Source organism: Dromaius novaehollandiae, chromosome 2, assembly GCF_036370855.1.
Source record: "Dromaius novaehollandiae isolate bDroNov1 chromosome 2, bDroNov1.hap1, whole genome shotgun sequence".
In the NCBI taxonomy this organism is placed as follows: Eukaryota; Metazoa; Chordata; class Aves; order Casuariiformes; family Dromaiidae; genus Dromaius; species Dromaius novaehollandiae.
Genome location: NC_088099.1, coordinates 150387604 through 150412356, shown reverse-complemented (window position 1 = coordinate 150412356; position 24753 = coordinate 150387604). Strand labels below are relative to the sequence as shown.

At 40.1% G+C, this 24753-nt stretch overlaps 1 protein-coding gene across 2 annotated transcripts; it reads right to left on the bottom strand.

Moving 5' to 3' along the window:
• Positions 1-12068: 12068 nt before the first annotated feature.
• SLC7A13 (solute carrier family 7 member 13) lies at positions 12069-19753 on the bottom strand. Of its 2 annotated transcripts, XM_026099699.2 has the most exons (4): positions 18887-19753; positions 16053-16184; positions 14043-14407; positions 12069-13299 (listed from the first exon to the last, which is right to left on the bottom strand). In XM_026099699.2, the coding sequence occupies exons 1-4, from the start codon at positions 19608-19610 to the stop codon at positions 13054-13056; spliced, it is 1467 nt and encodes a 488-aa protein (XP_025955484.1). In that variant the 5' UTR covers positions 19611-19753; the 3' UTR covers positions 12069-13053. The 2 variants fall into 2 exon arrangements, with proteins under 2 accessions (XP_025955484.1, XP_064363871.1); XM_064507801.1 differs by lacking the exon at positions 16053-16184.
• Positions 19754-24753: the final 5000 nt, after the last annotated feature.

The window sequence follows — 24753 nt, the reverse complement described above, 5'->3', positions numbered from 1 at the left end:
GGGATACAGTGTATGCTAGGATATCTGCCTAGTCTGCTTGGCTGCCTTTGTGTCCTTGTGAGGGACCTTTTATACAGGCCCCTCTTATCTGCCTGCCACATGATTTTATTATAAAGGCAGATGAGAAATAGTGATAAACTATCTTCTCCACACTGTACTTCATGTGTGCATGGGTTCATGCTAAAGGACAGAACTTGACTAAGTTTTCTTTTCACAGAATATCATCAATTTTGCCTAAAGCTTCTGGTCTGCGGCTTGCATCCACTCCATGTAAATGTGAGACTTTGGGCTCTAATGCCAGCTCTGAGTTGCTTTCAAAATGCAGTTTAGATATACTCCCGCCCTGTTCATTTCTAATGAACAGCCCTGCTTTTCTAAAAACCCTTTCATCATATACTTTTCTGGATCAACTGCCTGCCATCCTCATCGCATTCATGTTGCTGTATCTTCCACAGGAAATTAGGACTGGCAGCACTATGGAGAACAACTTCTACTAGTCTTTTTGGCTTGGTAATGAGGAGTCAATTACTTTATCATCTTCATCCCAGGTGTATTCTCTAAAGAGGTTGTCACTGTGTAGTAGAGAACATTTTTATTTAACAACTATTGTGTTCATGTGTGACTTCTTCCTAACAGTTCAACAGTTTTGCATCCAAAGATTAACAGATTAGATTTCACAAAGAACCCACATCATACAAATCTTCAAAAGGTCTTCTCAAAGCGACAAGACCCAAAATAAACACTTTTTGAAAATAAGGCAATTGGTCGAAATTCACCACTGCTTCTTCTGAAAGTACTCAGATGAAGATTTGAAAGCAGTAGGCATCCTATGGAGGCATCAAGATTGTTTGCTTTTTTATGAAAAGCTATCTATTAATGAAGCATTTCATAAGTTCTTCATTCTGCCTAAACTCGGATCATAAGAGGCTCTTCCTATGCAAGTAACTTAACTATCCAAGTTCAGAACACTTTTCTTGCTCTTCAGCATTACAAAAGATACTGTAAAAATGGCAGTTACATATGCCTAAGATGTTTTACACCCTAGATTTTTTTGCTAATTTGGATTCAGTTTTTGCACAAAATAAAGGCCAGTTGCTATTTCCCTCATTTCCTGGCCAATCAGATGCTATTTGATTGAAGAAGAAAAAAAAAAAAGTTCAGCATGAGGAAGGATGAGAGATTTTGCTGTTTCGTATCAAAATGGTGTCTCATTTCCTACTCGGGAAAGCCCTGTGATGCAGAACTATGAAGGAAATGTCAGATCTACTAAACCGAGAAAAGTTCTGAAAGACGTTTTAACAGATTTGGGTTTATTGCCTGAGTAACATTTTTATTCAGAAGATTGACCAAAATTAGCCAAGAAACTTTGTCTAAGGAACATCTTCCAAGAAACCAATATGCATATTCATGTGTTACATATATTTTTTTGTAGGTGGGGATAAGAGCATTTTTAATAAAAAGGCGCAGTTCCTGATTCTTCAGCTTTATCTGAGACGAAAGCAGAATTTTAGTGTGTGCGCATGTGTGTGTTTATTTTAGTATCCTCATGCAGGACAGAAATACTGAGATACGATGGGAAGCTGTTTTTTCGGCAGTTCCAGCTTGGCTAGAGCCAAGGATAAGCGTTATTGCATAGCTTCTGCACAGCTCTTACAAAGCATGCCTTGTTTTGCTTTAGTTTTCTAGAGCTAGTTCTAAGAAACATTCAGATTTAGAAACAGAATTAGTTTCTGATGGGAAAAGGCCCTGCAGGGTAGCAAATAAATGAGCTGCAAATCTTCCGAGCGCCTTCATTTCCGGAGAGGTGCCCAAGGCGTGCGCTGTAACCGCAGTGCCACTGCCGCTCTGTGGCCCGCGTGCAGAACTGCCGCGCAGGAATCTCAGCCGTTCAGAAGGGTCTGTTCCGCTTTCCTGAGGCTGCCAAGAAGAGTATTGCAGATTTATGGAAGCCTTTTCATCCTTTAGGATCCCGGTATTTGCTTCAGATGGGTAATGTGAAAAAAATCATGGCTCTTAAATCTTTTACATATCCCCTTCTTACCAGGCAACGGAAAAAAAACAGTGCATCAGGATCCATAATTCATACACCAGCATTTCCACTGGAGGGGTGAAAAGGAGTTAGAGCAACTTCAGGGAATGTGTGAAGCTGCATAACTCTTCTTTGACAAATATGACACACTTCCCATCAGAAGCAAAAAACGTAAATCTTCCACAAGCTATGGCTTCCTGATTTTAAACTATTGATTTCCAAGCTTAACAGCACAGCAGAAAACATCAAACTAAACAACAAACCATCAACTGCAGATTCCTCACAACCCACACTTTTAAGTGTATCTCTGCTCAGTCAGCTAAATTACCCAAGACTGACTACCTCAGACCTTGATCCTTGTTTATCAGTCAATGGTGTTTTATTATCTGGACAATCAAAAAATGTGTCTACATGTATATGTTTGCAAATACTTCTGCAAAGCAATGATGATAGATAGTTGACAACACGCAGCTATAAGAAATCATAAAGAAAAAGTACAATCCTGAAGGGAGGCAATATTTCACATGAGGATGTTTTTCAACACTCTGTGTGATTTTTTTTTTTTTTTGGGGGGGGGGGGAGGGAGCCCTGTAGAAAGGACTATGAAATTTTCATGGGCTAAAACTGCATTGTTTAAATGCTTTGTTATGGCATATGTCCTCATCTGGATGGGAGCTGTTTTCTTCCTATATATAACCTACAGTGATAATACCTGTTTCATGAAGGCTGTGACCTGAATGGTTTCCCCATGTGTGTTCTTTTAATTGAAAAAAATGATCAAAACATTACACAGATTTAATTCAGTTCCAAAAAGGAGAAGAAATTGTGTTTTAAAGGCTGAACTGAGCTGATTTTTTCGGGGGGGGGGGGGGAAGGTAGGCTGTTCTTCTGTTAAGGAAAAGTTGCATGATACCTCACAGTACTTTTTAGTCTCAGTTCAGATTATAGTCAAGGAGGAGTTCCATTCTCAGTTCTAACTTTGATTTTTCTTCCACTTACATGTTATAACTAAATGAGAGGTGGTATGCTAAGATTCATTTGACATATTATGCTTACATCTTCTCTGGATGTACTGATAAGGCTTTATCCGATATACTCAAAGCCTAATAAAAACTGAGATGCTTTTCTGCCCTGCTGGTGTTGCCTATCATCTTCATATCCATAGATGTTGCTGTGGCTGCAATAGTTAAGATAAATGAGGGTACCAAGGTTGGGAAAGAAAGGTAATTTTTTTTTGATGGACCAACTGATGAAAAATATGTCTTCTCTCCAAATCTTGCCCTTCCTTTAGTTCATAATTATATGTAGATCATGACAAGAGATTAGATATCAAAAGACAAAGAGAAGTGTTTTTATCATGCCTCAGAATATTGCGTTTAGTTGTTTTACCTGTTTCACAATGTGGAAAAAGCACACAGCTAAAACCGGTATGTTTGTGAAAATCAACTATAGGCTAAGTATAGCATAGCGTACTTTCTTCAGCTACTTTCAGTTCAGCAGTTAAATGTGGCATTAACACAATTTACCAGAATGTGTTCCTCAAGAGGTGTTGCTTATCATGCTTCCAATATATTCAGGACTTGGCACTTGAAAGGTATGTATATTGTTTAAAAAAATAATAATAAAAAAGACTATTACCCCAGCTGGAAGTGATGGCTAGAGCCCTTTGTTTATAACTGCACCTTGTTCCTCATTTGTTACTCGCAGTTGGCCATGCATTTTGATATTATTTTGGTATTTTGGTGAGTGTTAGGAAATATTTTCCATTTCCAGTGTATTTTCAAGAGGAAAATGGAATGAAAGATTTAAACATTTCATTTGCAAAACAACGTAGGTAGATTTGGAAATAGAATCACAGAATCACAGAATCATTGAGGTTGGATGGGACCTCTGCAGACTGTCTAGTCCAACGCCCTTGTTCAAGCAGAGTCACCTAGAACATCTAGAACAGGTTGCCCAGGATCATGTCCAGTCAGGCTTTGAATATCTCCAAGGATCGAGAATCCACAACCTCTCTGGGCAACCTGTGCCAATCACCTTTACGGTAAAAAGTTTTTTCTTATGTTCAGATGGAATTTCCTGTGTTTCAGTTTGTGTCTGTTGCCTCTTGTCCTGACACCAGGCACCACTGAAAAGAGTCTGGCTCTGAATTCTTCACCCCCTGCCCCCAGATCTCCAGGTATTGATACACATTGATAAGATCCCCTGAGCCTTCTCTTCTCCAGGCTAAACAGTCCCAGCTCTCTCAGCCTCTCCTCAAATGACAGATGCTCCAGTCTCTAAATCATCTTTGTGGCCCTTCACTGGACTTGCTCCAGTATGTCCAGGTCTGTCCTGTACTGGGGAGCCCAGCATTGGACACAGCACTCCAGATGTGTCTCACCAGGGCTGAGTAGAGGGGAAGGATCACCTCCCTCGACCTGCTGGCAACGCTCTGCATAACACAGTCCCAAACGCTATTGGCCTTCTTTGCTGCCAGCGCACATTGCTGGCTCGTAGTCAACTTGATGCCCACCAGGATCCTCAGGGCCTTCTCTGCAAAGCTGCTTTCCAGCCAGTTGGCCCCCAGCATGCACTGGTGCATGGGGTTATTCCTCCCCAGGTGCAGGACTTCGTACTTCTCTTTATTGAACTTCATGAGGTTCCTCTGCTGATTTCTCCAGCTTGTCAAGGTCCTTCTGAATGGCAGCATAAGCATCTGGTGTATCAGCTAGTCCTCCCAATTTTGTATCATCTGCAAACTTGCTGAGAGTGCACTCAGTCCCATCATCCAGGTGATTAATGAAGATGCTAAACTGTATTGGCTCCCATACTGACCTCTGGGGGATACCACTGATGACTGGCCTCCAGCTGGACTTTGTGCTGCTAATCACAACCCTCTGAACCCAGCAGTTCAGGCAGATTTCAGTCCACCTCACTGTCTATTCATCTAGCCTGTAGTTCATCACATTCTGTGATCAGCCTGTACTTCATCAGGAAATTCATCAGGACCAAGGATATTATAGGAGACCGTGCCAAAAGCCTTACTGAAGTCAAGATAAACAACAGCCACTACTCTCCCTTCATCCACCAAGCCAGTCATCTCATTGTAGAAGGCTATCACATTGGTGAAGTGTGATTTTTGCTTCATAAACGATGCTGATTTCTCCCAATCATCTTCTTGACCTTAAAATGTTTGGAAAAGGTTTCCAGGACTTGATGATCTTTCCAGGGATCAAGGTGAAGTTGAATGACCTGTAGTTCCCCAGATCCTCCTCTTTGCCCTTGAAGACTGGAGTGACGTTTGCTTTTTTCTAGTCCTAAGGTGAGAGCAGAGAAGAGATGTAGTGAGAGTGGAAGAGCCAACCTTGGGAGCAGAAGGCCAGTAACTATGAGAGAAGAGGGAGACAAACAGTCTCTGACTCTAAGCAAGTGAGATGCCCTTGTAGCCATCAAGAAAAGGAGGGAGCACTTAGATGCTAAGACTGAGGATCAAAGTCAGGAATTATTAGAGGTCAGGATAAAATAGATGTTCCAAATGCTCTGTCTACTTCAGGGACAATCTCAGATATGTCCTGGGTGACAGGATACTAGTCAAATCTGGAAAACGTCACAGCCGTATCTGTGTTCATGGGACGTGATCTTTCCAGAAGAAAACAAATACTGCCTGATGAATAGCACCAAGATATAAAATGAAAGGACAGTGCTAATCATTCTTTTCAGCACAGGAGGAAACATTTGGAAAAATGGAAGAGATATTTCCTGCACATTTCGCTGAGTGTTTTGTGCCAAGTGAATAGATATCTCCTGGATAGCTTAATGGTCTCAAGGAATTGGACTAAGTCACAACAGGACCCTTAACCCATCTTCCAGTTAGAATGCAAGTCTCGGATGTTCCTTTCCCTTTTTTTTTTTTTTTATTATTATTATTTTTTTGGATAGACTTGGGAAATACTTTACAGCTCTGCTGGAAGAGCAGCTAGAATAAATGCATGGCGAGACTCCGAAGTGATAGATTTCCACGAGGGGCTGGCATGAGGGTCTCAGAACTCTGAGCCTGCAGGAAAACAAGCATTAGAAGAGTCAGACAAGGGTCTTCGTTCTCGCAACGTTGAGTGGCAACTTAGGGGGCAGACTTCATATGACAGCAATGGAAAAAAAACAACTTGACTCTGTAAATAGTGAAAAGAGAGCAGGAGGGAATTGTCCTGGAGACTTTCTGTGCTACAGGCTAAAAGCTTCTCCTCCTTCATCAGGGAAAGGAGTCAACCACATAAAAAATGCCAGCTCATGGTACTCAGCAGAATTATAGCATTGCCCTACAACTTGGGAAATGGGCTCACTCTCTCCAACATATTGGCCATAAAATCACTGAGAGATTTGTAGACTACTGTGATTTCTACCCGCAACGGCAGCTCAGTAGGAGTACATAAAGCCTATCTCATATCTTTTACTCACACGGTTCACTAAAACATGCCAGGAACCCTGAAGAGGGCAGCGCTGGAGAATGGTGCAGACTGGCCTTGCCCGACCCTGGAGCTTCCCCTTGAATACACCTCGCCAGCGATGGGGAGCAAGTTGCCGCGGAGCAGGGGAAGTTCTTGTCCTATGGCAGGAGCAGCCCCACTGCCTTACTGTGCCAGCTGCATGCTCTTTTAATGTGACCCAGTGAAAAGGGACTAACAGTCATTCCTGCCAAGTAAAAAATACTACACTGCTAGAAGTTAGGACAAGTTATATGGCAAGAGTAGGAGTATTTGAGATTGTTGTAACTCTTACCAGTAGGTACCTGTGAAAACTCTTGAGCCCAGCAGGCTAGTGAGTGTTTACGTAGCCAAATAAGGAAGACTCTGCTGCAGGCACGGCCTCATGAACAGCTCAGAGATAAATGTTTTGATAGGATCATTTTCTGCTATTTCTCTTTACATAACCCAATACTAGTACATAGCTACTATTGGTGAATACTCTGCTAGTATTACTAGGTTTTACTTCCAAATATTTTATGGATGGTGCAGCTACATGCAGAGGAAGCAGCATTCTAGTTGAGGACAACCGAAACAGATAGATTTGTTGTTTTGTTTTGTCTAATTTTGTTTTCATTGACTTCAATGAACTACATTCTATTATGTTTTCATTTCAAAAGTGCATCAGTTATCACAAAAATATTATTGAGCTGGGCTTTTCTTTGAGGGGAAAAGCAAGAAAATTAAGTACCTGTGCTTGCTTGGGGGGGGATGATTAATGTCCACCAGAATTAGCTGTGTGAAAAATAAAACAGTATATACTGCTGGTCTGCTGGGGTCTGGTTCTTCCGACTTAGAAGTCTCTTCAGCTCTGATAATTCGCCTTTTTTTCCTCTTTCTCTTTTTTGCCCATTTATAGAAGTCAGCAGAATTTCTCAAGGACATCTCACTTTAATGAGATGTTACTCAAAGGAAATCTTTTTTTCTTAGGTAATTTGTTTAACAGTGGAAAAAGCTGGAAATATCACATAGTAAATGAAAAGCATTTGACATTTTTGCACAGTGGTCAAAGAAATTGTTGCTCAATTTTTCCTCCTATTTCTTTTTAGTTTTAGGAGAAAATATAAAAAACATGTGATTATTTTGCTACAAGGGATTTTTTTTCCCTGAGTTCTGTGAATGAGTTAATACCCAAATGGGAAAAGTCACATTTCTCAGACTGTCTTTTCAGACTCTACAAACATTGGCAGATACAACTTTCAAAACATGAATCAGATGTAAAGCATGCAATCATCTTTCCCATGATATGGGTACAAATTTAATTTTTTTTAAGTGAAAGCATTTTACTTCTGGAGCATAAGATGGGACACTGGACAAGAATATTTTGTGCCAAACTTAGTTATCCTAAGTTCAAACTCAGTGTCAGAATTTGAGATCAAACAACAGAGTAAGTTATATCAAGCTACTGTCACTTTTCATCTTGGCTTACTATGGAGTTAGAGCTTAACTGGGTTTTTTGTATGTCCGTATTAGTTTCCTATTAAAATGTCCATCTATCCATCCATACCAGGAAGAAGTCTAACTTGAAGGAGGAAGTCTGCTGAGGAGGGCTGGCTGAAATTTCTGTTTGGTTCCCTTTTGTCCTCAAGCTGAAACAATGCTCAATTCTTTATTCTGCCCAGGTCTGTTCTTCACATGCAGGTCCTGCTGTCTTTCCTTTTCCCTCTTAGGTCTTCGGAAATAGGCTGGTAGCATGTTACTTATTTTCAGGGGCTTGCTAGGAAAGTAGCGAAAAAGGAGAATTCTTCCAGTCCTCTAGGCCATGTTTTGAAGGAGCAGTTCATTGAGAGTTGTTTGGGCAGTTTCTGCCAAGGGATTCTGGAGTTGCTTTAAACTGCAGAATACCAGCATCAGTGCTTGCTCACTACCTACACACCAACTAATACTTGACTTAGACAAATTTTCCAGGCTCAGATTTGCTGTGAAAGTGAATGGAAATTTTTAATGAGGAATTGAAACTCTCTCTCTTTTCTTCTCTTAGATTACAGTACTGAACTCCCTAGGGAAAATATGGTAACAAATTGTTATTCCTCAAGACAGTTTGAGTCACTGACCCCTGCAATGAGGTCCACCCCCCCAGAGATATAAATTATTACAGGCACTAAGCAACCATAATACTCCTGAGGTCTGGCGATTGCCAACCCTGTACTCGCAAGATGACAGCTCTCTGGTACTAGGGATATTTCTTTGTGTGGCAGTCGCAGACCCCACGCTGCACTCCCGGGCAGGGCTCGCCTGGGGAGGCAGGCTTGGGGGAGCAGCCGCTGCACTCCAAGCGCACATGGCTGCTCGATGGATTCCCCTTTGAAACGAGCCATCCGGGGGTGGTCACTGAGGCAGGCAGTTAGTTGCCTGATGAATGCTTTTACTCCAACCTGTGAGGGTACCAGTAGGGGACAATTTGCACAGCTGCTCTTTGAGCAGCCAGTTCATTCGTTCGCTCAATCCCAGCCTTTGCGGATGGTAGGGTATGTGATATGTCCAGGCTATTCCTCACTCTCCAGCCCAATTTTGAACGTCCTCCCCTGTAAAATGAGTGCCCTGATCACTTTGGATTTTCACTGGAGAACCATATAACTCAGCCAAGTCTTCTAATGCCATAATGGTATGAGCCTGGTAGTAGCTGCAGTGCAGGAGTGGGTGTGCAAGAGACCAGAACAGGTATCTACAGTGGTCAGGACGTATCTGTGCTGCTCGCTCTCTGGTAAGGGTCATAATCAATTTGCCACCCCCCTCCCCCCACTCTGTGAGGGGGTTTTTCTGGTCTGCAACCGCTGCAGAGCTAAGTGGGGCTGATGGGGGCAGTGCTATCTGGCCCGTTTGTGCTGCTGGCAGCTCCCGCTCCACGCACTCTACCGGCGGGGCAGCGAGTGTTGCTGGCCCCCACTGCGCCCTCCTGGCTGCTCGCCATGCTCCCCCACCCCTGTGGGCTATGTGCGCTGCTCCGGCTCAAGCTGCAGCCACCACTTGAGCAGCTCTGCGCTGGGTTTACCATCTACCTCCCCGCAAGCTTTTTCCAGTCGGAATTTGGAAAGAGCTCAGACTCCAGTCAGAGTTGGGGGCAACCCACCCCGCCAGCTTGTGAGCCATTGGTGCCGATCGACCGGTAGCAGTCTACTCAGGAGTGCAGCTCCCTGCGTCCCCCTTGTCCTTTTGCCCCCAAAGAGGCATCTCCACACTGGTATCTCGCTGACTGCCCCAACTGGGACCATGAGGCAGGAAAGGGAGGGTTGGATGCCAGTGTAGAGAGACACTCAAGGTTCACGTGGGGTTCAACAGGATATATTTAAGGACAGACTTATACTCCGAACTGCATGGGGAGCCCCAGGAACCAACCGCATGGAGGGGTCACTGGTGAGAGGCTGCTGGACACACAGGTCAGACATCCAGGCGGGACTCAACTTGTTGTATCCTCAGGGCCCCTTCAATCTACTAGGTCCCCTTATCTCAGCTGTGTTAACCTCGGGTAGCTACCGGCTGCAAAGCAGCTAGACATTGTTGACAGAATGGAATATGCATATCTGCCTTTGACAGGAATCTGGTCAGGGTGCAGAGAGCACACTGGGGCTGCTATCACGTCCTCTACCAGTCACCTGGCTGCGCGACAGATCTTCCGCAATAGATGCCTGTGGAGATGGAGAGGTATCGATGCCTACTGAGGATATCCATCAAGAGGTATCAGTGTCGAGAGTGGTCAACGCCTACCAAGAGCAAAGTCGGTCTGAGAGCGAAAGGTGAGGCACCTGTGGAGATCCGAGAGGTACTGAAGGCTATCGATAGGGCTGGACACCTGTAGATGTCATTCCCTAGCAATATGGCTGGTAATCGATACTCAGCGAGGCCTCTGCGCATTGTGAACAGTCAGCTTGGATAGCTGTTGGCTACCGAGAGCAAAATCAGTGCGAGAAGCACTGCTCTAGATGCCAGTTGAGATTGACGGTTCTCAATGGAGAGCTGTAGATGCCTGTGAAGATCAAGAGGTATCAACGCCTATCGATAGGGATCGATATCGATTGGTATGAACAGGGATCAATATTGAGAGGCATCAATGCCTATCAATAGGTATGGAAATGGATAGGCATTGATTGAGTTTGCACAGGCAGTTTTAATTCTGACCTTTTCTAACTGTGAGGTTTTTCTCTCTGGTGATCACTTGGTAATAAAATGTGAATGGGAAGGGACATGCCTGTGTATGTGCCATTTCCCAAGACTTAAAAAAAAAAAAAAAAAAAAACCTATTTCATACTACAAAAAGGAAATAGATGCAAACTATTTCATACTAAATTTCTTTGGGAGTATTGAGTTTCCTAAATTGCTGAGACTACTAAAACTCCAAATTCAAGATTTGTACCATTAACAGATACATGCTCTAATTACCCAAATATACACTCACATATCTATGTGCTAAGTACACCAACTCATTACAACACTCAAGTTTATAAACAAATTCAAGCAGAATAGTAGATCCACTGATAGAAGTTATACAGAAGTTATATGCCCAGTTGAGCAATATCCCTTTGACATCTGTTTTTTCAAACCATGTGGTCTTCCTTATGGTATTTTTGAACCATCCCCTTTTTTTTCTTATGACTTCCATTTTTATTTAGATATTAAAACATGAGTTTTAAATAGGTGACTTGATCAAGGTCAGCTGAATATTTGTGGCACAGCCAGGCACCACACTTGCATTTTTAAATCCCTGGTCGGTGCTTTAGTCACAGTAAAATCCTTCCTTTCTTTTAATGCTCACTGGACGTCAGCTCTTAAAATATTACGCCGATAAAATTTTTTTCTAGTCTTGTGATTTTTTAAATTAAAATAGCATGACAAATACTTTTCTGATAGTTTCATTGAGGGAAATTAAACAATGATTCCTGTCTTGCTTTTAGTAGGATCCAGTCTTCAGGACCTCAGCTGTATTCATTTCACTCCTTACATGGACTTTCGTTCCTACAGCATTAAAAAGGTCTTACTTCAACCTCAAATTGTCATTCTATGTACATCTTCTGCTGTAAGGAGAGCCACTTACTTCTTGTACTTGTTTTCATTTTGAGGCCCATTCTAGTGGAAAATTAAATCCTCCTAAAAGTTAAAATATTTTCTGTCATTATTGATGGATACCTTGTGTTTTGAATTGCTATATATAAAGCCAGCTATCTGTCATCCTGACCTCTAAATTTTTGATCCATCAAAGAACTGCATTTTCTAGCATGGAATTCTTTGTTCTACTCTAAGTGTTATAATGGGATGCTCTGTAAAACTATTTCTGTCACTAATACAATGTTCAGCAACCCAGCATATCATGTTATAACAGTGATGTTAGCCTAGAGCCATCTACTGGTTGTACTGTAAGCACTATATAGCTAGATTTGAAAAACCAATCTACACACATAATTATAATTATAATTACAATTATAAAAACAATAACAATATATATTAATAGATTAATCATGCAAGAGTGTGATGTTTTGTGTGCACTGGTTCTTTGTTTTTAAATTTAAATACTCAGTGGACTGATTAGGACCCAATTATCAAAATGAAATAGGCAAGAATTTATTTATCTTATTTTCATAAACAAAAAAAATGGAGGGGAAGGGTCTAAAAAAGCTCATATTTCTCAGTCAAACATAAAGTAAGGAATATTGCAATGGTAATGCTTAGTTAGATTTACACAATTTAGTGAAGTCTTTAAAGATCTGAGTTTTAACAGTGTGACAAAGGGCAGAAATAATTCTTATTACCTTATTTGATATTTAGTAAGATTTAATTCCCTATTTGCATGTGTTATTCTAAAATAGCTAAGGCACACCTTGTATGCTTTCCTTGGGATTAAAAAAGGTCTCATTCAAGATTACAATGTTCTTCAAAGTTTTCTGTTCAAAATAAATTCAGGTGAAAAAAACAGCAGATGAATAGAACTACAAAGCCTTTAAACCAAGAAGGTCTAATAAAGAAACTAATAAGAACTAAAAATAATTGGAAAGACTTACTTTGGAGACCAAAAGTATATTTATATAAGATGCTGATAAGTATGTACTTACTTATTTCTTATATGATAATATTGACAAATATTTGTACTGCAATTTAGTCTTAGTTTTGTTAGATACTACACGTAAATAGATACACAACTTTAATCCTGGTTTCAAGAGCAAGGGGGAGCATTTTACAGACTTTACCAGTTTGAAGAAGATTGTTTGCACTTCTTAAACTTAAGTATGTGTGTATATATACATATATATATATGCACTTAAGTACTTAAGTGTTTAATTTATATGCACTTAAGTACAAACTTAAGTATGTGTGTATATACACATATATATGCACACACATACATATATATACACAAACTCATGAAGATAGATGTTTGCATAAAAATATATGCATATAAATGACATATATATGCACACATTTACACACAGAGGCACGTGCACACCTGACACCTAACGTGTAATTTGTGGCTTCGGCAACCTTAAAGAAAATCCTCTATTGGCTGTTAGTTGTACAGGGATGAAACGTTTACCATTATTCATATTTGCTGTCAGCACATCCATCAGCAGGAGAAACTTCCAACAGTAACTGTAAGTAGCAAGTAATTTTATCAAAAAATGCAAAATGCAATTTAAAATGTATAAAAGGCAAATAAACAATGAGACTCCCCAGCATAAACAGGAAAGCATAAACGTATTGCAGCTTTGGAGACCAGACAATAGGAGCTAAAACTAAGAAGAAAGACATTGCCACCATCACAAATGGAACTGGTAGAAACACCTGCAAAAGAAGGAAAAAAACTGTTTGAGGAAGTAAACTGACCAACTGCGATTTTATGCATCATTCCTAAGAGTAATAACGCAGTCTGCTACACTATAAATACAATTTCTCATGTTGCTGCAATCTCACCCTGGATGAGATTCATCCAACCTAAAATTGTCTAAGATAGGTGTCATTTCTAAAATACTTATATAGGCTCCTTCTATTATCATGGGGAAGAGAGTCATTCATGCACATATGTTAATATGGGCACCTATAAGAAACTCAAGCTTGTACACCTAGAAGAAGCCTAGACAGTTAGCATACACTTTCAACCCTGTTTTCCAACAGCTAAATTCAGATGAAATTATATCTGTCTTAATGCTTGTGGTTGTGTCAGGAAAGATGAGAGTACACTCTATGTGGTAGAGTCTACCACAAACTCCCAGCCTGTCACACTGTTACAATTTCCTGGTTTGCCATGTTTGCCTATCTCCCCCATTCTGTCTAAATCCATCTCTTGTTTTCAATTTTAAGCTCTCTCGGGCAGGGACCATCTGTTTTTGTCCCCTCTTTGCACAGTGTACAAGCAAAGGTATTCCAGACTATGAATAAGACTCTAAACAATGTGATTACTATTTTTGTATTTTTAGTGATTATCAATTTATGATTGCTGCTATCACTGCACTTGTTCCTGTAACTTTTGGGTGCTACTCATGACTAAAAAAATATGTAAAAACATTTAATAACTTATTTCCCTGTACCTTATACGGTCGATGTAGATCAGGTTCCCGGTACCGAAGTATAATCAGGCTTGTACAAGTCAATCCAATCATAAGCCAGGCAGAAAATCCAAAGTAATTTGTTAACGTAATAAGGTCAGAGGGGATAACAAAAATGGATGCAATGATGGTTGAAAAAATCATGGCTGGTGCTGGAGTACAGGAGTGGACATTAAGCATAGATATTAAAATAGGTAAATGTCCTGACTGACTGCCAGCGTAGCTTAATCGACCTAATGTGAACACGCTGCTGTTGAGGGCACCAAATATTGAGACAGCAACAGACAGAGGAATGATCCAGGCAACAGAGGGAATCACTCGATCAGCCCAAGTGACTGCCACAGCAACTGCAAGAAAACAAAGCATTAGTAACGGTGCAGGTACCACGTTCTGAATTAGCAACAGACTCAACAGAAAGGAAACTTAACAAACATGAAGTCTTTATCATTTACCAGCAAAGCCTGTTTTTTGTTACAATCAAAAGTGACTAATCTAATCTTAAGGATATTTAATTCAGGAGTTAACAATTTTCTGGGAGATGACAGCAGCAAGTACTACTGCCTGCCAGTGAGAGCTGGGTAAACCTGCTGTGGCCCATACCAAGGTAATGGAGTGCCCAGCAGGAGCAAACAGTGCGGCTATAGAATACCGTCATGGATCACGAATGTACACGCGTGGGCAAGGCCATTTGGGGAAAGAAAATGAATACATTAGTTCCCTGCATGACCATAGTGGTGACATGATCTACTATTATGAGGAAACTGCCAAAATGACTGCATGTACATGCATACAGGTCAGCGAATGTGTTATTAATGGGATTTTGCTTTTAGGTGGAACTAGAAAATGTGAAAGATAATTTTTGAATGAAAGATTCTCAGTTATTTCTTGGAAACTGTCCCATATTGTAGTGAGGACTACTATTTAGTGGGCCTATAACCAAATGCCATGAGGTCTGCGCAGCATAGGAAGTTGATTAAAGGAGGAAAAAAACCCATGTAGTGAATGTACAAGAACTGCAGCAATATATAGCAATGTTTGAATCTAGGGCTATAATTTTAAAGCTATCTCCTCAGTTGAATAAATAAGTATAGCTCCCCTGGTATGTTTGGAACTGTTCATGCCAGCTGGGCAGCTGGTATTCACTGATAGTCTGGTATTCACTGTTCGTTTCATTTCAGAATGGATCTGCAAATGTATGCATCTCTCCCAGCAGACAGCCTGATAATGGGCTGAGTGGCAATACGAGGTTGCTGAATGACAGCTACACCATTCCCATTTACAGACAAAAAGAAAAATAACTGAACCATCTTAATGAGATACGTCTTTTGTCAGTCCTGGAGGAGGAAGGGTCTTCCAGCTCAGTCTCATTAGGGCGGTATTTAAAAGGTACTGTCTGGACAGTCAAGAAGAACTACAATTCCTCTTTGAACTTTTTATAGACAACTTACAGGTACAGCATCTGAGACGAGCTTCGCATAAATTGGACTTTTTGTATAGGCTTTTCTAAGGAATGAAAATATTTACCATTAATTACCCACCCCAAAAGGGCTACAATTTGGGGGTCTACAGCCTTTTCTATATTGCTTACCATGGCAGACCATTTCCTAAATAATAATGACTTTAGGCTAAGACACCATGGAGTTGGGAAGGAAGGAGGACAGAGGATTAAAACTGCAGGAAAACAGAGGCCTAATCTGTACTGAACACAGCCCTGATCTCCACCTGATCTTGCAGGTTTTAACACCTTTCTGATTTCTTTTTAGACAGTATAGGTATAAGCCAACATTTTCAATATGTAACACTATCTGTGTGTATTCCATCCAACTTGTGCCATACAGTAAAAGTAAACAAGGGTTCTCTGTTAAAACATAGAAGGAAACCCCAACTTCCTGACAGGGATGTTAGGTGAGCACAAGTTACCCAGCAAGCTGGCATCAGACAGGCATGCAAATGAACCACCCCTTTTTAATGAGATGAAAATAAAATCCATACCTGAGGAGACAATTTCCTTAGGTGTGAGGACAGTCAGATATGAGACATTTACCAGTAAATAAAACACAATTACTGCAGGAACAGCAGTCATCACAGTTAAAGGAATATTTCTACTAGGGTTCTTAATCTCTTCTGAAAAATACAATTTAAAGAGAAATTTAATAAAGCAAGCAACATAGCTTCTGCAAGTGTGTTTCCATGTTGAATTGACACAGAGCTTGACAAGACTGGTGCAGAAGTCATGCCCCAAATCATAATCACAGCTCCTAAACTACATTGCCTGTGAGGTCCTACAGTGATTCTCAAATAGTTCGTTATCAAAGAAGCATAAACCAAAAAAAAAAAAAGTTTAAAATCTTTTTTTCTCTTATTTAGCTATTTTTCAACTATCAGATATCTTGGGAGAAGGGACAGATAAAGGCAAAATTTTCTCTGATTTCATTAATCCAAAAATCTGACTTTACATTAAATAAAGATTGGATAAGAAATTTTCAGGTAACCCTACTTTTACGTCACAAGACTGAACATAGGACTCTAAAGTTAGTTTGTTTATTCTTACATCACCTTATGAGTTCTGATTTGAAGCTTTCTGCTCAGTTTCCTATTCCTATACAGAACATGGCTGTTATTTCAGGAAATACAGAAAATATAACAGGAGAGCAGTATATGATAGAGAGCAGTAATGCAGTGATATTAAAGGGGACCATTCCCAGCTGGGTTCTGCTGTTGATTCCCTTTGCGAGGGCAAAGCTGGCAGAAGAAAACTGCTTAGCGCTAATCCTGGCATCTGAGCTTAAAACTGCCCTTATCAGAATAAGAAAAAGCTTCAAACTTCACATCTGAACCACTGAAGTACCGGCACATATTCCTAACAAATGACTATGCTGTAAACCCAGCAAAAGATGGAGCCAGTTTCTACGGACAGGAACATCTTAAAATGCATCCAGCCTCATTTCTGGAGGGAGTTGCACATAGATAGCATCATGGAGAGGCTTTACAGATAAAGACTTTCCAAAACTCCAATATTTGATCCTCATCTCAGCCAAAAAGGATTGGGGAAAATGGGTCAATTTCTTCTCTTTCACTCCTTCGTTCTTTCGCCTTCTCTCCCACTCCTTTTCCAGTCTTCCTAAGAGTTACAAAAGATACTCCTAAACATTATAAACGGATAACTCACAAAGGGAGGGAGAAGTGAAAAGTCAAACAGGAATGTGATTCACTTAAGCTAGGTGGTAGGAGAGGGATCCCTTTTCCTCCCTCAAATAACATTCCTGTCTCCTGTCGAGGACATCAGTTTTAACCCTGGCCAATAGGGTGTCATGCGCAGAGCCACAGTGACAGCATGAGCACAACAGTGACATTCAGATACAGTCTAGTAGAGGATTTGGGATTTATTTAAAATGTAAGAAATGCACTTGATAATTGTCAGCACAGAAAGAGAGAATCACTAGAATTGCCAATTTAAATTCATCTCTCTGTTTTGTTGCTAGTTACAGCCCTGCCATCCAGCTGGCACCTGATTCTTTAGCTCAGGCTCATAGGAATGAAAGTTATTGTTAAAAAATAGGAAATTCAGTGCAGAAGAGGACTATTATATTGGTTGCATCTGTCTAAACAGCTGTGCTGCCTACAGTATTGTATTTATTACTACTGTTAACAGAAAATAAAACAGTATTTTATGAATAATTTTGCAATTTGCAGGGTTTACAAAGCCAAATGCTTGCTTTAAGAAAATCCTAATATTTCAAAATTGTATTTTTCTGATTTATACCACTTTTTAAATTTCAGCATATTCCCAAGGCAGGAATAGCTTTATTTTAATAATAACAGTAATTTCTTTAAACATTAACCCAATTTTCACTCTCTTCTCACCACTGAACTTTGTGTTTTGCATTTCACGCATTTGGTTTATTTAATGTTTGACATCTGAAACAGGCCAGAAAGGATAAATAAGGCTAATGGTATAAGAGCAATATCCATTACCTTACCAGTTAATTCTGTAGATCTAGTGATACTATAAAACACTATTCATTTAACTGGTTGTGAAGTGCATAACTAACATTGTAAACATCACCTCTTTGCAGCTTTCATGGAACTCTGTTGCTCATGCAACTCATTGTTGTTCTATTTATTATTATCATAGGTGTCATCACGTATAAAACAGGATAAGGAAATGAATATTAGAAAAGGTTTTGAATGTTTAAAATTGAGTATAAGTTACATGAAAGGATTTATATCACTTTCCTTGCATTCTTCTCTACCCTCTCTGACAAACTGTATTTTCCCAAGGAACTGATTACTGACAGACCATCCTATATATCCCTTAAAATTGTTATTTTTACAATTTTAATACAATTCAAAATGAAATGTCCATGTAAAAATTAACTGGATAGCTTCAGAGAGTGTGTAGGTATCTATATCTGTATCTAAATACAAATTTATCACTTAATTGTCTTTATGGGTTTGGTTCTTATTGTACACATGGTTTGGCATAAACATTTCTAGAAAGGCAATGACTTTGAGCGAGACAATTTAATTTTTTAAGGTATGCAAAATTCTATTTCCATGTGAGATTTTAAAAAAACATTATTTTTTCTTGTATTATTGTTTAAATATCAGTCTGAGTCTGGAGACTGCGCATGAAAGAAGAAAGTTCCATAGAGAAGAACAATTCCTCTTTTATCAACCAACCAAACAGAACTTCTGGATAGCTTGCTTTGTAAAATTTATATAGTTACAGACTCCACTGTTTTGATGGAGAGACAAGTTCCACTAACAGCTGAGGAACGTAAGCAGAGCTGCAGAACAAAAGCTAAAGAAAAAGAGTGAGATACCTGCCATGTAATTGAGGGACCACCAACCACCATATGCATATAGCCCTTGGAAGAAGGCTTCGGCAATCTGCACCGCGTTGGGAATCTCCGAACCGAACGCATCCTCGAATCTCGCCAGATGCTCCTTTCTGCCCCCCAGGAGCAGAACTATGCCGCCGACGGCGATGACAGACAGCGCCATCATCTTCAGCACAGTGAAAACCGTCTGTACCCATGCAGCCATTTTGACACTGCGCCCGTTCAAAATCCCCAGGGACCAGAGAGCCGCCAAGGCCAAGCATTTCTTCAGCACTTGCGGTGCGGGGCACTTGCCGTAAAAGGGCTGGGTGGCATATTCAGCGAACAGCAAGGCTCGAGCAGCGTTCGACGCCGGCTTAGTAAACGTGGATGTCCAGATGAACACAAAGGCTGGCAGGGATCCAAGGCCTCTTTTAATATGGCTGTATTCACCTCCAGATAATGGCAGAGCCGTTCCCAGCTCGGCGTAGCAGAGGGAACCCAGCAGAGAAACTAGCCCAGAAGCAGTCCAGATCGTAAGTGCAACACCGACGTTAAGCAAGGAGTATTTTAACACTCCCGTGGGAGACACAAAGATCCCTGCCCCTACTATAGATCCTATAATAAAACTTACTCCATCAAAATAACCTATATTTCTTTTGAGTTGCATCTTTGCCTCTTCTTTTCTTTTCACATCTTTGGGATGGTCACTCTTTCCTTTTCCCATTTTTTGTTTTTTTTACAGCAGATTATATGACTTCAGAGACTGGACTACATGTATTTCTCATTCACTTTGTTGTTAGAAGATTGTCATGGCTCTGCTTGCTAGTGAAATGTTTCAAGAAGCCTGGCTTAATCATTCAGAAAAGAAAGCATACTTTGGGTTTTGATGCCTTGTGTGTGAAGATGATTAACCAGATACTTCCAGGAGTGTTGGCAACTCATATAAACGTTGGTTTAATATGTACTTCACAAATTTTTAAGGTCTGAGAATTTTTTTAAAGAAACTGGCCTAACAATAATACATAGTAAATGCTTTTCATTTCTCTGGTGGTTTTCAGCAAATGGTTTCAAAATATTTTTGTCTTCAGAGACAACCCTGTGAGGTGGGTATATGTTACCTCTCCATTAGAGCTAGGAAGAGGGGTAGGGTGTGGCAAGCATTAAGAAAAACTCAGGCCTCCTTCTGTTATTGATTGTGACAAGGACTTTAGTTGAACAGTCAGGTACTATTTTTCCACAATCAGTATATAAAATGGACAGGGATCACTAGCGGACACCAATATGTTTTGCTGAATCCCCCCCCCCCCCCACCAGTCAATGTGTACACTGAAGCTTGTTTATAATTCACTCATCAAACACCGCTCTAGCAAGACAATTATGTTGACTTCTAGCTTTTCTACAGCGCTCATCATTACAGTAGTATCCAAGTGCTTCGTAAGCAGTTATTAATCTTCAAGCACTCCTGCAAGGCGATGGGGCTATATTATCACTTCCACTGTACACTGGGGGGCTGTGGAACAGAAAGATCTTAATCTTGAAAACGCCCCTAGGTTGGGGGGTGCCTTTTTAAGTGCAGCCAACTGATTTTTCTAAGTATTTAACATTCTCTAGTATATTTTATATTGAAAGTATGCAAAAGGAGCTTCTCTTCAATCAGATGTGGATATAGCATTGACACAGATGTTTACCCCAAGAAAAATATTCTTTTCAGATGCAGAGAAAAATAGGCAGAAAGAGGGAAACTGACTGAAAAGGAAGCTGTGGCTTAGCATATACCCTAAGAGTTATTAAGGGACAATGCATAAACTGTTAGCTGCAAAGTTTTTACTTTTTGCCAGTCAAGCTGTGGAGCCAGTTTTGTCCAGAAGGTCAAAGCTTAGTAATACAGTGAGGCAAAAGTACTCACGGCTCTGAGCGAGCCCACCTCGAAGACACGGTGGTGCAGACTGCTTCCGACGAGCTGGATTGTCACTCAAGGACAAAATAAATGGCTCTGAAAAGCTAGGTTTGTGTAGTATGCCACTGGGAGAAAAACACCTCCAGGTAAGATAGGCATGTGTATAGACTGGTTTTTTTGTTTTTTTTGTTTTTTTAATTTTCAATGACTTCTTCCAGCTGCTTAAACAGAATTTAGTGTCTTCTTTCATTCTGTCTGTTAGTATGGTCATCACTAACTACATCTGTCCAAAGAAAAAATTGGCAAATGTCAAAAAACAGTCAGACCTACTAAATCATAACAGTTCATAGTGGGCCTGTTGTAAGAATTACAGAATATTACCCCAGAATAGGCAGACAAACCGAAACTGAGAGGGCACACAGAGAAGCCAGAGAAGGAACCTTTGTTCCTTGTGACTAGCTATGCCTCCATTGACTCCCACTGCGGCCGTGCGTATTAAGCACTTCTTCAAATCACGTTGGGCACCTGGGAAAAGGTGCTAGGGATTCAGGTTCAGCACCACCCAGGGAAAGAAAAACAAAGGACAAAAATAAGGAATACTTCAGCTGCACAAACACAAGTATTGAAAGCCATTTTAGGTGTTCTTGGGTCTCAAGACATCTTCACATCTTGACAAATATGACACAAAATGTACAGGATATTCCTGCCCTTCTGGAGTGGCAGCTAGAGGGTTGGTTGGGCATCTAAAACACTAGTCACCTGTTTTAGGCAACTAAATGCCATCCTTATTTACCAACACTGAAAAGTTGGTTAAAGTGAGTGTCCATCATCACATCAGAACTCTGGAGCACAGTCAGTGACAGAATCCACAGCTCCAGAATAGCATTTAACCTAATTCTTCCACCTTTTGTAAACCACTGCACCACTCACTATATATCACCTACTTAAAAAAAAAAAAAAGTAAAAAGAAAAGTCCTAGAGTCTACAGATCTAACCACTAAATTTCTAGAGAGTTATAAATGGAGCAGGGTTCTATTTATAAAACTCTGCATGCACTTTAAAATGCTATTATTCACTTTATGAATTGCAGTATTTATTTAAATTCAAGTATGTATTTACTGTGTATTAAGAATAATTCATCATAATTCAAAGTCTTTATTCACCAGTATTCATGAATTGGAAATTGTGTGGAAAAGAAAGCTAAAATAAATAGTTTTCTGTTTTATCCCAGTGCTTTTTCTTAGACTCGTTCTCCCTGAATGTATATGCCTTTTCTGATACCCAGCAATCTTCCAACTTTTTATGTTGGGTGTTCTGTCATATACAGCTGGATTTGTATTACTATTTTTAAAAACAAATATATATTACAGTAAATAGCAGCTTCAAGTGCAGATGCCACTGAGTTTGTTTCACTGTTATCACAAAGTATGTTAATTTCCAGTATAATACAGGCATTTCCAAAATCGCCTGAGAAGCAGAGCAGGCTTTTTTACCTCTTACAAAGCTGCCTCACTTCAGAAAACCCCACCAAGATTATTACTTTCTTGTGTGTGCTTACTGCCTAACTCAGATAAATGTTTCTCAGATTTCAGTGAAATGCTTTTGAGGCTTATGCAAAGTGTATGCTTTTCATTTTGTTGTCAGAGTAGGAGTAAGGAAGCAAGAGCTGAGATAATGAGAACATATCTACAAATCCAATGAAAATGGAAGTTCTGTAAACTACCAATTTAAGGTGGATTTAGAGCATTACCAGGGTGGAACTCAATGAAACACAGCTAGTTAAACAGCAACAGGTAATTTTCATCCAAACTGCTTTCTTTTACAGTATGTAAGGGCAGAGTCTTCTGAGGCACATCATAAATATTCACTTTCAAGGCTTTCTGTAACATGCCCATCTCTCCCTTTGGCTAAGAGGATACATTTTCTCAGTCTACAGTGTTATCCCAAGGTTTCATATCATAGGTCAGTATCTCCAGCCTCACACCCCACTATGTACTGGATACCTGCTCATATTCACTGTGATGGCATTATCCAGAGACTCAGCATGCTTACTATAGGACAAAGATAAATGACTAAAATAACCTACACATTTGTAAGACAAGCCTGAGATTACCTTGATAATTGGAGCAGGCTGAAAAGTCCTATTACCATCAAAATAAAGTGCCATAGAACTGTAATTTTCATACTCAACAGGGAACAACTACATTTCTTTTTGAGTGCCAACTACTGAGTTCCCTTTGACAGTAAAATAAGGTCAAGAGAGTGCTATATAACAGTCAAGATTTATCACGAAACTTCAACTGAGCATTTCTAGTTCTAGCATTTAGGATTTCCCTTCTAATTTTCAGACTTTCAAAAATCTTTTAGCCTTCAATATCAAGTTCTTCATTGTCAAATGTTTAATGCTTATCATGACTATCTCTTCAATCACTTCAGTTTCTCTGGATGTAATAGAGAAACCAATACAGAAAAGTAGTGGAAGAATATTTTAGCTGCCTAAAATGGATATGCATTATCTCCCAATTGCAACTAACTGCATTTGAATGTACTCTGAAAGGAATCCTTTGTCTCCACGTAAACTTTAAGAACTTTCTGTGTACTCATTGGGACATTTCTGTGATCCACTCACTGATTGGATGGATGAGAAGGAAGCCCATCTATCTAAACAATGCAAGATTTTTGATTATTTATTTCCTCTTCAATTAACTACATAGTGTTTTAAATATGATGTTGACTTACCTCTGCATCAACCCAAATACTTTACAGGGAGACAATGGAGCGAAAATCAGAACCTAATTTGTCTTGCAAAGTTTCAATGAATATTTTTGGGTGTTAATTGAAGAGGCTTGCTGCTGTTGTTGTTCAGCAAAGATACAAGACCAGAGGAACACAGGAGAGCTCTGAAGACAGTTACTAGGGAAAAAATAGTCATACTAATTTTCTTCAGAATATGTCAGCATGAGAAAAATGACAAATTGTAGGTATAGCCCTCCTTTTTTCTCCCTTCTCTAGCTCATCTTTTGTGGGGAATATGTCATTCTAAAGCAATTTTCGTTGACTTGCTTTGCTCAACAGCTCTTTCAGGATTTCCACAAGTCCCATTAGAAGCCAGTTTCCCATCTGCCACACTGGTCTCCATAGCGTATTCACAAACTGTGAGGGTTTTTTTTTTTTTCAGAAAATGGAACTGCACATTGAGGAACGTGATAGTCTGGTGCCTTGGAAAGATTTTTTTCTCCTTGTGCTTGGCCAAAATCATTATACATCTGTCTAAAAGACCTAAGGATCTATCCATTTTCTTGGCAGATGTTCTCATTCTGCTTTTGCTACTGATCAAGAAAGCAAGCCCATGTAATAGCTAACCAAAAAAACTGGGCAAAGCCACTGTTTTGTGACATGCTACCACGTTTGCACTTTCATCCTAACAGCTGTGCAGGCTAGCCATACAGTTTATTGCTTGTACATATTTCTCTTAACTGAGTTAACCTATCAGTAAAAGTGTGTGTGCATGAGCTGCTGTATACAGTCTCTGCCCTGCGGTATGAAGGGCCAGCAGAAGCGTGAAACATTCTTTTGTAACCACAGACTTCAGTAAACAGTGGCTGGGGAGTGTCACCAAGAGTAGCACCCATCGGTATAAATGTAGCCATGTAAAAATCATGTGTGTAGACTTTGTGAGGCTACCTCTGTTGTAAAGAGTGAGAGTGGGGTAGAGACTCATGCTATGCCAGGACCGGCTGTATGATGTGGGGGTGACTCCCTCCCCACTTCTAGACAGAGTTAGAGGAATCTGCTCCCCCAAACAGGGATGGATTTGCATTTTCTCTCTCAGATACTCTGTGTTGCACTGTGAGCCTACACAGCGATGCTGCAGTGCCCTGAAGAGTAATGTATGAAGCAACATCTAGAGCACTGCACACCTAGGGTACTACAAGGAGACTGACATTAAAAAGTACATACAACTCCTGGT

Excerpts from the sequence above, each read along its gene's own strand:
- SLC7A13 (XM_026099699.2), bottom strand. The coding sequence starts at position 19,610 with ATGGGAAAAGGAAAGAGTGACCATCCCAAAGATGTGAAAAGAAAAGAA. Across the intron at positions 14,408-16,052 it reads TAAGGAAATTGTCTCCTCAG|TTGCTGTGGCAGTCACTTGG; the intron begins GTATGGATTTTA and ends GTTTTCTTGCAG. Across the intron at positions 13,300-14,042 it reads ATCTACATCGACCGTATAAG|GTGTTTCTACCAGTTCCATT; the intron begins GTACAGGGAAAT and ends CTTCTTTTGCAG.